Below are 13,167 nucleotides of genomic sequence, written 5' to 3'. Positions count from 1 at the left end.
CATCCACTGAAGTCCTTTATCCATTCACCTATTGAAGGACAATCTGTTATTTTAAGCCACAGAGTACGTGATACTTTGTTAAGGTAGCCCTAGGAAAGGAATACAGTAGTCAGTTTAAGGATTAAAGGATTCTACTTTGTTAATAATCATGTTTCAACAATTTCCAGCACCTTGTACTATTTATTTAGGTGAGTGGTTCATTACACTGAAGTGGCAGCCCACCTGACTTTTTCAGATGCCTTCTGTTGCAGATTGTAAATTTATTCTTTTGGATGTTCAGTTTTTCCCTTTGCTGTGTTCCTTTTGTCCTCTGGTATCTGGGGATCTTGGATGGAGATTTCCCTGTAGCTCCGAGGTGGGCTCATGAAACGTAAGCCTTCCTAGGCTCCAAGGGGTAGCTGGATCACAGAGCCACTCCATTCCCTGGGAGTAGGGGGTGGTTTACATGATCTTCCTCCCAGCCCCAAAACCTTCAGATTCAGGAAAAACAGGCTCATAATACTTCCCTGGATCACACTGAATGTTTCATTAATGTCAGACATTTGAACATGTATACAGGAAAGGGAGAGCAAGTAGGAAAAATATTCCCCATGGTATGAACTTATGTAGACCTGGGATGGCTCAATCTATGATGCAAGGCTGTTTCCTTTGGGGTGAATGGACATACACACACTTCCTGGTTGCCCTTCACTCGGTAAGGTTCAAAGGAAAGTCCCTGCCTATGCTTGAGTCTAGGGAACTTTTGCTGTTTTGTGACGAGAAAATATTCACTTAGAAAGCTAACCAATATCACAATATCATTTTTCACAATAGGCCTCCCTAGGTTGCAGGAAATTTGCCCAATGTGTGGAGACCTCAGCCGATTCTAGAATGTAGAGGTAATGCCCAGGCTCGCTGCATTTAATCTAGAAGTATGTACACTCAGATGATGGGTTGAACTGTCTCCTCCACCTCCAAAACTATGTTGAAGTCTTAACCCCCAGTACCTCAGGATGTGATCTGATTTGGAAATAGAGTATTTGCAGATGTAATCAAGATGAGGTCATTAGGATGAGTCCTAATCCAGTGTGGCTGGTGCCCTTTGGACACAAACACAGACACAGACAGAGCGAAGCCTCTGTTAAGGGACATAGGGAGAATGCCATACGAAATTATGGAAGCACTGGAGTTATGTTGGCACAAGCCAAGGAACATCTGGAGCTACCAGAAGCTACAGGAGGCAAGGAGGGATCCTCCCCTACAGGTTTCAGAGGGAGCATGACCCTGCTGACACCCTGATTCTAGACTTCTAGCCTCCACAACTGTGAGACAGTAAGTGTCTATTGTTCTAAGACACCTGGCTCATGGTACTTTGTAATTTACAAGCAAAGCAGCCCTCAGAAACTAATACAACTCATCACAGTCACTCATGCTTTTGTGATTACCCAGAAGCTCCCCCAGATTCATCTCCTACGCACCCAGTTCATGGCAATAATTATTGTTAAACACGTACGTTCCCCCCATTCCCAACCCTTGAGCACTGAGTAAGCACCAGGCACTGTGCTAGCCACTTTACATATATCTTCCTCTTTTTGTAGATGAATCAACTGAGAAACTCAGAGAGATTCAGTAACTCGCTCAAGGGTACATAGTTGATAAAATGATGGGACTAGGATTTGGATTCAAGTTTATCTGGATTTTGAAGTCAACGGTCTTAATTTATGCTCTCCTCACTTGTCCAGAATACTTCAAGATTGGTGGCATCTGCTGGCAAAAAAAAAAACCCTACTTCTTCCTACTTCCCTCTTGGCACTGAATCTGGTTTAGGCCCACCAAGAAAAGTAGTAATTCTATATTTTGCCAAAAAAAAAAAAATCAGTTTTTAGCAAGTTTCCTTTAACATCACAGTCAGCCTACGTATAGTGGTACAAATTCTCATTTTAAATAGTAAGCCAATGAGATAACTCCATCTGAAATAAAGAGCTCTAATTTTCCTGAAAGCGGAAGGATGTTTTAATAAATGCATGCCAATCACAAATTGAATTCCGCTGATTTCAGCCCGGTATCTATCAGTTTGTTGGGAGAAGATATCATGCCATTTCTCTTCATGGGTCTTTGGGGAGGGGAGTGTTCAGAGGGAAAGGGAAACGATGGAAATGTCACACTGATCAGGCATCCACTGTGGTTTCTGTACTTTGCATAGCTAGTTCCTTTCATTTACACCTATAAGACAGACAATAGACACCTTTAACAGATGGAGAAACTTAGGCCGGTGACATTAAGTGACCTGCTTGTGGTCATACACTGAGTCATGAGTGGGATCTAAATACAGATGTGGGAATCAGCGTTATCGGGCCCCAGTTTCTTATTTGTCAAGAATGTACCCATTTAGTGCTGCGAGGGCTAGGCCTGGCTAGCAGGAGGGGTGCTGAGACTCTTTTGTGCAACCTGCAGTGCAGCTATGAGTGAAGATGAACAATCAGCTGCTCTTTAAAGCCTTCCCTTCTGCTTCCAGTCCAGTGTACCTAACTCCTCTGGGCTTCAGCTTACTGATTCAAAAGCCGTGTGAACTCAGTCTTTTTCAATTCAATTAGCAGGCATACCATGACATTCATGAAACAGCTGCAGAAAGTATCTACAAAGAAGCTATACGACAGTCATGAAATCAGCTTAAAGCTGGGTATAAAAAACTGTTTAACTTTTATGCATTTTGGATGTTTTCTCTGGAAACTACACTAAGAGCTGGTGAGCAGTGGCCTTTGGTGGGCATTGCTGATTTGTGTAACGAATATTTTCACTCTTAAAGGGCAAAAGGGGTCAATTATTTTCTTCTCTTTGGGGTGAATATAGTTTTGTTTTTATTTTATTTTATTGTTATTTTATTTTTCCCACTGTTACTTACAAAGTGAAAGGTAGAGTGATTTGGAGAACTGAGTCCTAGAAAAGGTGAATGTAGACATTCCTTTTAAAAACAGATCAGCAAACAGGCTGGGTGTGGTGACTCATGTCTGTAATCCCTACACTTTGGGAGCCCAGGGGAGGAGGATCTCTTGAGTCCAGGAGTTTGAGACCAGCCTGGGCAGCACAGTGAGACCTCGTCTCTACAAAAAAATTTAAAAAATTAACTAGGAGTGGTGGCACGCACCAGTAGTCCTAGCTACTCAGGAGGCTGAGGTGGGAAGATTGCTTGAGGCCAGGAGGTTGAGGCTGCAGTGAGCCGAGATAGTACCACTGCACCCTAGCTTGGGAGACAGAGCAAGACCCTGTCTCAAAACAAAAACAAAAACAAAAAAGAAAGATCAATAAACAGACATGAAAAGGTAGAGAAAAGAAGAGCTAATGCAGCAGGCAGAGCTAGCCTGTAAGGCACAGCTCTAGGGTAGATTAGGCCACGAATAGGAATTCAGCAGGCCTTGAAAAAAACATTCTGGCCGGGCGTGGTAGCTCATACCTGAAATCCCAGCACTTTGTGAGGCCCAGGCGGGTGGATCACCTGAGGTCAGGATTTCAAGACCAGCCTGGCTAACATGGTGAAACCCCGTCTCTACTAAAAATGGAAAAATAGCCAGGCGTGGTGGCGGTGCCTGTAATCCCAGCTACTCGGGAGGCTGAGGCAGGAGAATCGCTTGAACCTGAGAGGCAGATGTTGTAGTGAGCTGAGATTGTGCCACTGCACTCCAGCCTGGGCAACAAGAGTGAAACTCTGTCTCAAAAAAAAAAAAGAAAGAAGCATTTGTTCTAACCAATGTCTGTGTAAGATGAGGTTTAGTATAGTTACGAAAGGAAAAGTGAAAGATAAATGAGGAAAGTGCCATATTTGATCTAAAAGTTTACTGTTTTAAACTCTTCTTGATAAAATTATCTCTATTTGTGGTTGCTTTTATTTACTATTAGTTGCTTTTAATAAAAAATGGTCTAACAAACAGTAGAAATTAGTGTTTATAAATCTACTGGGTTAGAGCAGATAATAGGCAAAACACACTCCTTTACAAATAGGCTCATGACTTAAAATCCCAGCGACCACCTAGTTGCTTCCTTGGTTTTAAAACCAGAAAAATGGCCAGGCACAGTAGCTCACGCCTATAATGCCAGCACTTTGGGAGGCTGAGGTTGGCGGATCACCTGAAGTCAGGATTTCAAGACCAGCCTGGCCAACATGGCGAAACTCTGTTGCTACAAAAATACAAAAATCATGCCTGTAATCCCAGCTACTTGGGAGGCTGAGGCTGGAGAAGCGCTTGGACCCAGGAGGTGGTGGTTGCAGTGAGCCGAGACCTTGCCACTGCACTCCAGCCTGGGTGATAAGAGTGAGACTCCATCTCAAAAAAATAAAGATAAAAAATAAAACCAGAAAAAAGTATTTAAGGGAAGAGGGACCAGGGTAACTTGGCTGAGCTTCTTCAATTCAAACCTAGTTTTAATATTACAAACAAATGCCACCCTGAGATTTCCATTTATGAAGTGGCATCATATTATAGCCTTGTTCAAGAATCCTTTCCCAGATCTACAAAGAACAAATGGTCCCTCCAAGTTGTTCCTCTGATATTAAATTGTAAAAGTAAGACTGTTTAATAATAACTTGCCTGTGCTCTGTATTTAATGTTTTTCTGCACACTTTAATGCACATTATGATACTGGATGTTCTTGCTCACCCTGTAAATTACACAGAGCAGGCATCAGCATCTCCACTTCATAGCAAGTTGAAGCGACTTGCTGCAGATCACAGTGCTGATTACTGAGGGAGTTAGACCAGAATCCACACCCTCTGACTCCCATCCAAAAAAACTTCTCTTAAACCTCCAGGCTAGCCAGGCATGGTGGCGGATGCCTGTAATCCCAGCTACTCGGGAGGCTGAGGCAGAATAATCGCTTGAACCCGGGAGGCAGAGGTTGCAGTAAGCCAAGATAGTGGAGGCTTATCACTTTTGGGAGGCCGAGGTGGGAGGAATGCTTGAGCTCAGGAGTTTGAGACCAGCATGGGCAACATAGCAAGATCCCATCTCTACAAAAAAATGCAAAAAATTATCAGGGCATGTTGGCACACGTCTATAGGAGGATCGCGTAAGCCCAGTAGGTTGAGGCTGCAGTAAGCCAAGGTTGCGCCACTGCACTCTAGCCTGAGTGACCAGAGACCTTCTCTCAAAAAAAAAAACGAAACTAATTAAATTAAAACAAAAACAAAAACAAAAACCCTCCATGCTGACCCATGTAGCTGGCAGCCTGGGTGGTCACCAGCCAACATAGCTTCCTAAGCTGCCCTGAAGGCAGGGACCAGATACCAAGGTCATGTGGTATGTTCACTGGTTTTCAAACTTCGGTTTGGGACCCATCTGCAGCTTCTGAAATCTATTTAGTGGGTGACCAGCATTTTAAAATGAAATAGAATCGTATAGAAAATACCAGATGACATTGTACACAGCAAGGGTGAGCACTGTTTTGTGAAATTTTTGTTTCAAATGTATATACATATATAGTGTATAGGTACTGGAGTTACAAAATAAAATGCATTTATTTCAGAAGGTCATAGGAAAAAAAAAAGAAAACTGAGAATATTGATGTAGATAATGCTAAGCTGGGTGGGAGGTCAGAAGACAACAGAACCCTTGAGGCCAGAGCCTGTGCTTTGTCCTTTTTGATGTTCTTAATGCTCAGTGAGTACAGCAGTATTCACTAGAATGCGAAACCCTCAATGAGTATTTGCTGAATGAATGACTAAATGAGTCAGGTTTACAGATTTTCTAAAGACTCCTCTTAAAAATTCAATTAGGCTTGGAAATAGATCCAGGCAGCACTACATTTATGAAGAGGTTGTTTCTAAGACTTTCATTGTAAATTGGCTTTTGAAACTTTCAACACCATGACACATGGTACTCGGGCTCTCAGGCCAGCCTACAACCACCTTTTTAAACCTAAGGTATGTCTGAAGCTGGTATGGAGAACTGAAGCTGTGTTTCTATAGGGAAACGGATCCTCACTAGTCTGGTTAAAAATGCCAGGGGTAAGTTCGCCTCCAGAGGACAGAGGACCTCTTTCCCATTTCTCATTCCTCTTGCCACTGTTAGGCCTGTCTCTATAAAGTGATTTTGATGGGCTAAGAGGAATGTGAGAAGCAGCATAGGCAGGGCTCATTTCAAGGGTTCAATAGATCAAAGGTAAGGAGAGGGAAAAACGCAGATAGCAATGCAGATAGCATCAACAGATTTGAAAGGCTTGTGGCCACCAGGTATTGAACCAGTGTGAATGTGCGTGGGCTGGCCATTTGCAGAGAAGACACATAATACAGAAGGTCAAGACCACCTCCGTAATCACCACTGTTCATGCAGTGCTGCAATATCATGTATAGAGTACCCAATACATGCAAAGCACAGTGACCTATTTCTCTGCCATTCTTTCTTATTTTTAATCTATAAACAGCAGTAGCAGTTTTATCCCTGACCAGATAAGGGGTCCAGATCATTTAAAACCTTTCTTTGAACTAAAAAGTAGGCAAAATTGGTCAATGTTAGAAACGTAAAATGCTTGTTCCCCAGTGCCGCAAAGAAATGGCACTCAAACATAAATGCAATTTTCTCAGAAAGGCAAACTTTACTTTCTGCAGAAAGGGTGCCCCTTGAAGATGGAACAATGGCAAGAGCACACCTAGACAGGGGAGGAGCAGGAGTTCTTATTCCTGATGCAGGTAGCCCCTACTGCTGTGTCATTCCCTATTGGCTAGGGTTGGACCGCACAGTCTAAGCCAGTTCCGACTGGCTATTTTAAAGAGGGCAGGGGTATGAGCCAGAGTGGCGGGGTGAGTAGTTTGGCGGGAAGGATGGTTAGGAACAGGTAATCAAAGGTGACTTAGGTCAGAGCAGGTGACCAAGGGTGACTCAGGTCAAAGGTCAAAGCAGGTGACCAGGATGAGACAGGACGGAGCAGGTGACCAGGGGAACAGATGTGAACTACTGATTAGGACTGGTGGGAAAGTTGTTTACTGAAACTAGAAGCAAGTGGGCAAAGAGAACCGGGAAGTTAAACTTTAAAATGGAAAATTAAAGAATAAGAGAGCTGAACATACTGACATACTGATTCTTTGAAGAGAAACTTGAAGTTCACTATATTTAACAGTTTGGCCTACAAACCAATAGTCACAAAATGTAAATGCCCATTACTTTGTAAGAGAGAAGACCTCTCTCACCAGATTGTTGATTTTTACTTTGAACGTAATTCTAACAGATGGGTGTCCTATTATTCTTGGCTACAGCAGAACAGGGAGTGGGACCACAAGAGGCAGATGCATTAATAGGTATTAGAAGAGATTTAAAAGCATCAATAAGTAGATGGAAGACATCACATAATACACTGGACCCATTTTTGGATGGGAGTCTTATCCCCTGAGGTATCACTGTTTTACAGCATGATTAAAAAACTACGTTCCTAAGGAAAACTCCTAGCAATTTGAAAATGTTTTAAATGTATTGTAATATCTGTTTTAATGAAGGCAAAGAGTTTCCACTAAATACATATACACACATATATATATAACAAAATTTAGCATTCTGCATAACTATAATGCTACATTTCCTGATAACATTGAATAAACCAGGCATTCCTAAACTTTTAACAAATCTCAATATTCTTGTGTTCATTTCCTTTGTCATTTCTGCAGAATCTTTAAAAATTCTGCCAATCATTTATTTATTTCCCAGCACTGTTTTGGATTCAGTTCCCTCAGAAAACAGTGGGATGAACTAAATAATTTCCTATGTTTCCTTGACCCCGTGATTTTACAACTTACATGCCCTTCCATGTTTGTTAGAAAATGTAACACACACAAAACAACTTTTAACTTTCAGCTTCAGGATACATAAAAGCACACTTCTCTATAAGAAAAATAACCCTTTATGGACTAAAACAAATATTTACAGGAAACCCCAAATCTTGTTGCAAGTAAACTTCCTTAGGCTTTGGGAAAATGATAAAAGCACCAGTGAAAATATTAAACTGCAGGTTACAGGATCTCTCAGTACAGAATCTCTCAGAATCTTGGTAGGAACAAATTCAACACCTTGAAATCTAAATCACTGAGCAACCATTCACACCTGCTCCTGAAAATAACATGGCCCTTGTGTAGGTCTTGGCATTCAGGAATTTTAACATGCCTCATTAAAAAATCACAGCCAATCTTGCTCTACAGGTGATGAAACAAAGATAAATTATCTGACGGAAATGCAAAGGAACTTAGAATTCATTTTGTTGGGCACCTGTTTCAGCATTTAACCTAGTACAGTCTAGCAAAGCAAAAGGAGTGAAGGTTTTGTGTGTTCAAACGGCTCAAATGAAAAATGTAAACTAAGGTGAACTGAGTTTGATTTACTCAATAATAGGAAACTTAAAGAATATTTCTGGAGCATCAGCACTGTTCTGGATGCTGAAGATTCAAAGATTCAAAATCATTCCTGCCCTTAAGTGAAGTACCATTTATTGGGAGGGAAGATAGCTGTGTTCAACAATAACTTTAGTACTGTGAAAGGAAATTAAATTTTGGTACCCTGAACACATTTGGACAAAGGGAAAAGTCAAGCTGGGAACTGGGTCACTCAAAGTCTTCCCCTTTTAGTTCCTAAATAAGATGGCTACAAGGTGAAAAGCAATACAAGCCTTCCACATATTTTGTCCACAAGGACATTCCTAGTGAGCTGTTAAAACTTCACCATGGCAATGCAAATGGACAGCTTATCTTTATAAGTGCAGTCACCCTGGCCCACCAGACACCAATGCATATCTGAGTGTTGCCCTACCCCATTTTTGTCTGTTGTCATATGTAAAATGCAGATTCCCCGCATTTTTCCTCTGCCCCTTTTGTTTATGTGATCTTATGTAAAAAATGCAGATTCACTTACATGAAAATTGTGTACTTCTCAATATCCCTGCCCTTTCCCCTTTAAATATGGAGCCCTCAAAATCATCTTCTGATAAAGGCAGAGACCTATCTCCCAGGCACATCCTTAACTTTGGCAAATAAACCTCCTAAAATGATTGAGACTTGCCTCGTCATTCTCCTCGATTGACGGTACAAAGCTAATAAAAGAAGGATGGGCAACGGTTATTAGAGTGAGAGAAGTGAGGAATGAGGAAGGTTTATAGAGGAAGGGAGCATCTGATCAGGGCCTTGCAAAACAGGAAGGAGGTCAGAAACAGGAGGGTGAGGGTATTCCCTGTGTAGGGAATAGAATGAGTCCAGAAACAGTGGTGGCTTGTATATGCTGAGTATGGGGAGCTGTGAGTGATCTTATTTCACTGGATCAGGTACTTCTATACTTTTTACAAATCTCGACATCCCTGTGTGCATTTCTTTTGTCATTTCTGCAGAATCTGATAAAATTATGCCCATCATTTATTTATTTCCCCGCAATGTTTTTAACATTCTCCCTGGCGGAAGTCAGAATGGGAAGGAATATTGAAGGTATATGATGGAGAACTTTGAATGCTGTAATAAGGAGAATGGACTTTATCTTCAAGGGTGGGGTCTGTAGGGGACTGGATCAGAAAGGGGAGAGAGAGGCCGAGGACCAGATGGCAGGCAATGACAACCATCCCAGTGAGAGGCAATAGCTGTTGAAATCCAGGAAATGGCAGAGTAAACAGAGAAGGGAGACACAGAGAAAGGAGACTGATAGAACCAAAGGCATGAAGGAGTGGAAACAAGTGTCAGGACCATGAGTTGAGAGAAAGAGAGACAGCCAGCCACACTGGGCTCTTTTCCTAGCATCCCATGCTCCATTGAGGATCAGCTGTGTGACCCTGGGCAAGCCCTTCCTGTGCCTCAGTTTCCTCATCTGAAATGAAGGCTTTCAATGAGATCAGTGGTTTCTGAACTGTTCCATGGAGACCTAGGATTCCAAGGAAGTTTTGATGGAGAGGGAGGGGAGGTGGGGTAGAAGAGGGATGAGGAGTGGGGTACAACTGTGCAGTGGGCTGTGACTGGAGAGTAGAGTGAGGACGAGGAGCTCTAGATCCCAAACCTTCTCTCTTTAACCAGAACATCTCCTTCACACAATAGCATTCCCTTTAAGATCAAATTTGATTTTTAAAAAAGTTTGATAAACACCGTACTATACAGATAACCTCTAAAGTCCCTTTGAGCGCTCCCATGTGAATAACCACACTTACAGAAACTAGTTATCCAAGAGATCTGCTAATGTAATGGACATGGGTCTTGTTTTTAGGACCCTGATGAGTTCCTCTGTTTATTTGATTAACTGTTGTACAAACGCTGGAACAACTGGAACAACAATTGTCATGCTGAATCGGTGCCAAAACTCTCAAAAATGGAAAAGATTTACTGAAAGGCCATTTGGTGTTCTAATTCTTGTGCGGTACCTTTTCCCAAGACCCAGTAAGTTTTTCAAACCTCATAAACACCAGTGTGAAAATGGCCCTTTGCATGAAGAGTACAAAGCCATGGCTTGGCTACCGACTGTTGTCTGCTTTGGGGTAAATTGAGTTACCCCTCTGGGTTCTGTTTCCCTGCCTGTTGAACGAGAGCATTGCACCAAAGAGTCTAAAGGCCTCCGTTCTGGCTTTAACATTCCAGGATTTCATGATCCTAAACCCTTGGAGCCCGTTATCTGAACAATTCCCTGATCAATAGCATATGCTCTGGGTCTTGTTCTGTCTTAGTCAGATGGTCAGTATATTGAGGGCTTTGGCTGTTTACTTTAAGGATTGGGCAATGTGTGGTTTAGCCAAAATCTCTGAGCCCTGCCAATGGATCATTCTGAATGGAGGGCTAAGGTCTAAATTAACAGCAGACCTTTAGAAACACAATGTTTATGGATTGGTATTTGAAACGCAGAAACCCCGTGCCTAGGTATAAACTCCTGGCAAATGGTCCACAAACCACCATTAAAATGGAAACAAGAAAAACCAGCGAATCAGAGCAACCATGAAGTGGAAACCAGAAAGTTTCAGACAGGTCTGAAACTCACACACTCACTGCATTCCTTTCCTGCCTGGTGTCTCCTCCTCTCCCCTCCCACTCCCACTTTTTTTTTTTTTTTTTTTTTAACAACAATTCGTTTGTTTAAAAAAAAAAAAAGAAAGAAAGAAAAGAAAGGAAAAACCAAAGAGGCAAAATGAGGACTCACTTGGAGAGCGCGGCCAGGCTGCGTCTTCCATGCGATCCGGATCCACCCAGCATGTCCGCAGTTGGGAAGGGGCGGCGGGGCAGAGAGGTACGGAGACCTGGCTGGGCCGGGCGGTCAGGGCGTGGGCCGGGCCCGCGGAGGGGCCATGTGATCTGTGGCTGAAATGCACGGTGCAGGATGCTCCCGTGTTCTCCCTTTGTGTTAACACGTTGGTCTGTCCCTGTGACGAAAGTCTGGGCTTGTCCTCAGCCAAATCTACTCCTCCCCACCCGTTCCCTCCTCACAGGATCATCAGAGAGCTGATTGTTATTTTTTACTGTAATCTCTCTAATAGAAGCCCATCCTGTTTAGCGATTAAAGAGCACTGATTGCTTCGAGAGTTCCAGAAGTGTTATTGCTGGGTAGTGAGGCCAGGATCCCCAGTAGCTTTCCTGATGAAGACTTTATATGCTTAACTACAAATAATTTTTCCAAGGTAAGTAACTGGTCAAAGGAAAAAGACACTGATGCATTTGCTCAGCCTTTTGGAAAACAGTTGATCATGGTATTACAGGCATATACAACCTAATTCTGACAAGATCAACAGAAATCAGCCCACCAAAAAGTTCATCCGGGTGCAGTTCTCAGGCTCCCATTCTGAGCTCTGTTCTCAATTAGCATTGGTGTAGGTGGCTTCCAAAGCAAACAGTTCCCACTGAGAAATCAAATCTGAGAAACTCCTCTTATCCCTTTTATCCAGGGAAGGAGGCATGACATAAAAATGCAAACCAAATGAAAAGGGTTGAAGAGAGACGGCCCTGCTCAGTGATGGGCTGGATGGTTCAGCATGTTTGGTGCTCACACCTCTCCAAGAAATGTGGGCAAGAGCCCTCCGGAGAACATGTTGAAACAGCAGGCCCCGTCTGCACCCATGGTACTCTGGCAGTGATCTCATCAGCCAAGCTGGGCAGTGGAGCCTGGTCAGCAGCGGCTTGGAAAGCAGCCAAATTCCAGTTCCTGAGGAGGGGGTGGTGGTGATTCTGTCTGGAGATGACACTCCCTCTCAGCTTGACTTATGAATATGGTTCTTCATCTCTAATGAGTACTAAACAGACTGGTGCTTGGGTACCAAGCTGCTCGTGGGACTGGCTTTTGGTCAAGTGAGAACAAATCAGATCTCCACAAAGTAGGGTTAAGATTATTCTCTTGGTAAATAGCCAGAGAAGCAGTCAACTTCACACATTGAGAGCACTTTCACAGAATGAAAGCGATCTTTGAGATCTGTGGCTTCATATCACACGCAGACAAGGACACCAAAGCACAGAGCATTTAGACAACTCACCCAGTGTCATGGAGCTGAACTGCATCTGCTACTCTTGTGTTCAACTTAAAGTTTAACTGGGTTAGGTTAAATGCTCTCTTCACTTTAGCTAGAACATTTTGGTTGTTTTCTTGCTTAAATACTATGCGGTCATCAGAGTCATAGTTTATAGGCCAGGTGAGGTGGCTCATGCCTGTAATCCCAGCACTCTGGGAGGCTGAGGCGGGTGGGTCAAGGTCTGGAGTTCGAGACCAGCCTGGCCAACATGGTAAAATCCCGTCTCTACTAAAAATATAAAAATTAACTGGGGTTGGTGGCGGGTGCCTGTAGTCCCAGATACTTGGGAGGTTGAGGCAGGAGAATCGCTTGAACCCAGGAGGCGGACGTTGCAGTGAGCTGAGATCACACCACTGCACTCCAGCCTGGGCGACAGAGTGAGACTCCATCCCAAAAAGCAAAAAAACAAAACAAAACAAAAAATGAAGTCATAGTTTATAGAGTAAATACAGTTTAATAAACTTAAAGTTAATTATCTCCATATATCATTATGTATATATGCACTTAAATATCTCTGATTACACATATGATCGCTGAACATATATTGACAAAAGTAGCACATAAGACACTCATAAAATAGAGATATGTCTGCCTTCACACAAGAGTACTTAAATACACACTGACTTGTCTTGAGTTTCTCATGCTAGAACTGAGACAGAAACATGTATCGAGGCATTCTGCCGCTCCTCTTTCTCCCGAACT

At 42.8% G+C, this 13,167-nt stretch overlaps 1 protein-coding gene and 2 long non-coding RNA genes across 52 annotated transcripts in view; 2 read left to right on the top strand and 1 right to left on the bottom strand.

The window, feature by feature from the left end:
- The window catches only part of CALD1 (caldesmon 1), a 271,434-nt gene that overhangs the window by 70,268 nt on the left and 187,999 nt on the right, over positions 1 to 13,167 (bottom strand). For 6 of the 50 annotated variants that reach the window (XR_001443880.3, XR_013415608.1, XM_077997376.1 and 3 more), the window contains exon 1: positions 11,109 to 11,335. The exons of the other annotated variants lie outside the window; for them this stretch is intronic. Coding sequence is in view for 4 of the 6 variants with exons in the window: in XM_077997376.1 (XP_077853502.1) it covers positions 11,109 to 11,161 (53 nt within the window). In the remaining 2 variants the exon portion in view is untranslated. Of the gene's footprint in view, positions 1 to 11,108; positions 11,336 to 13,167 lie in introns of those variants that run through there. 50 annotated transcript variants of the gene reach the window in all.
- LOC106997680 (uncharacterized) overlaps positions 1 to 13,167 on the top strand; it is a 103,688-nt gene that overhangs the window by 80,662 nt on the left and 9,859 nt on the right. The gene's annotated exons all lie outside the window — the stretch shown is intronic.
- On the top strand, positions 2,826 to 7,859 carry LOC144339975 (uncharacterized). Its single transcript, XR_013415625.1, has 2 exons — positions 2,826 to 3,041; positions 4,941 to 7,859. It is a non-coding gene; the product is annotated as an uncharacterized LOC144339975 (long non-coding RNA).

Source organism: Macaca mulatta, chromosome 3 (assembly GCF_049350105.2).
Source record: "Macaca mulatta isolate MMU2019108-1 chromosome 3, T2T-MMU8v2.0, whole genome shotgun sequence".
Taxonomy (NCBI): domain Eukaryota; kingdom Metazoa; phylum Chordata; class Mammalia; order Primates; family Cercopithecidae; genus Macaca; species Macaca mulatta.
Note: the sequence above shows the minus strand (reverse complement) of the source record. Positions and strands in the feature narration are given on the sequence as shown.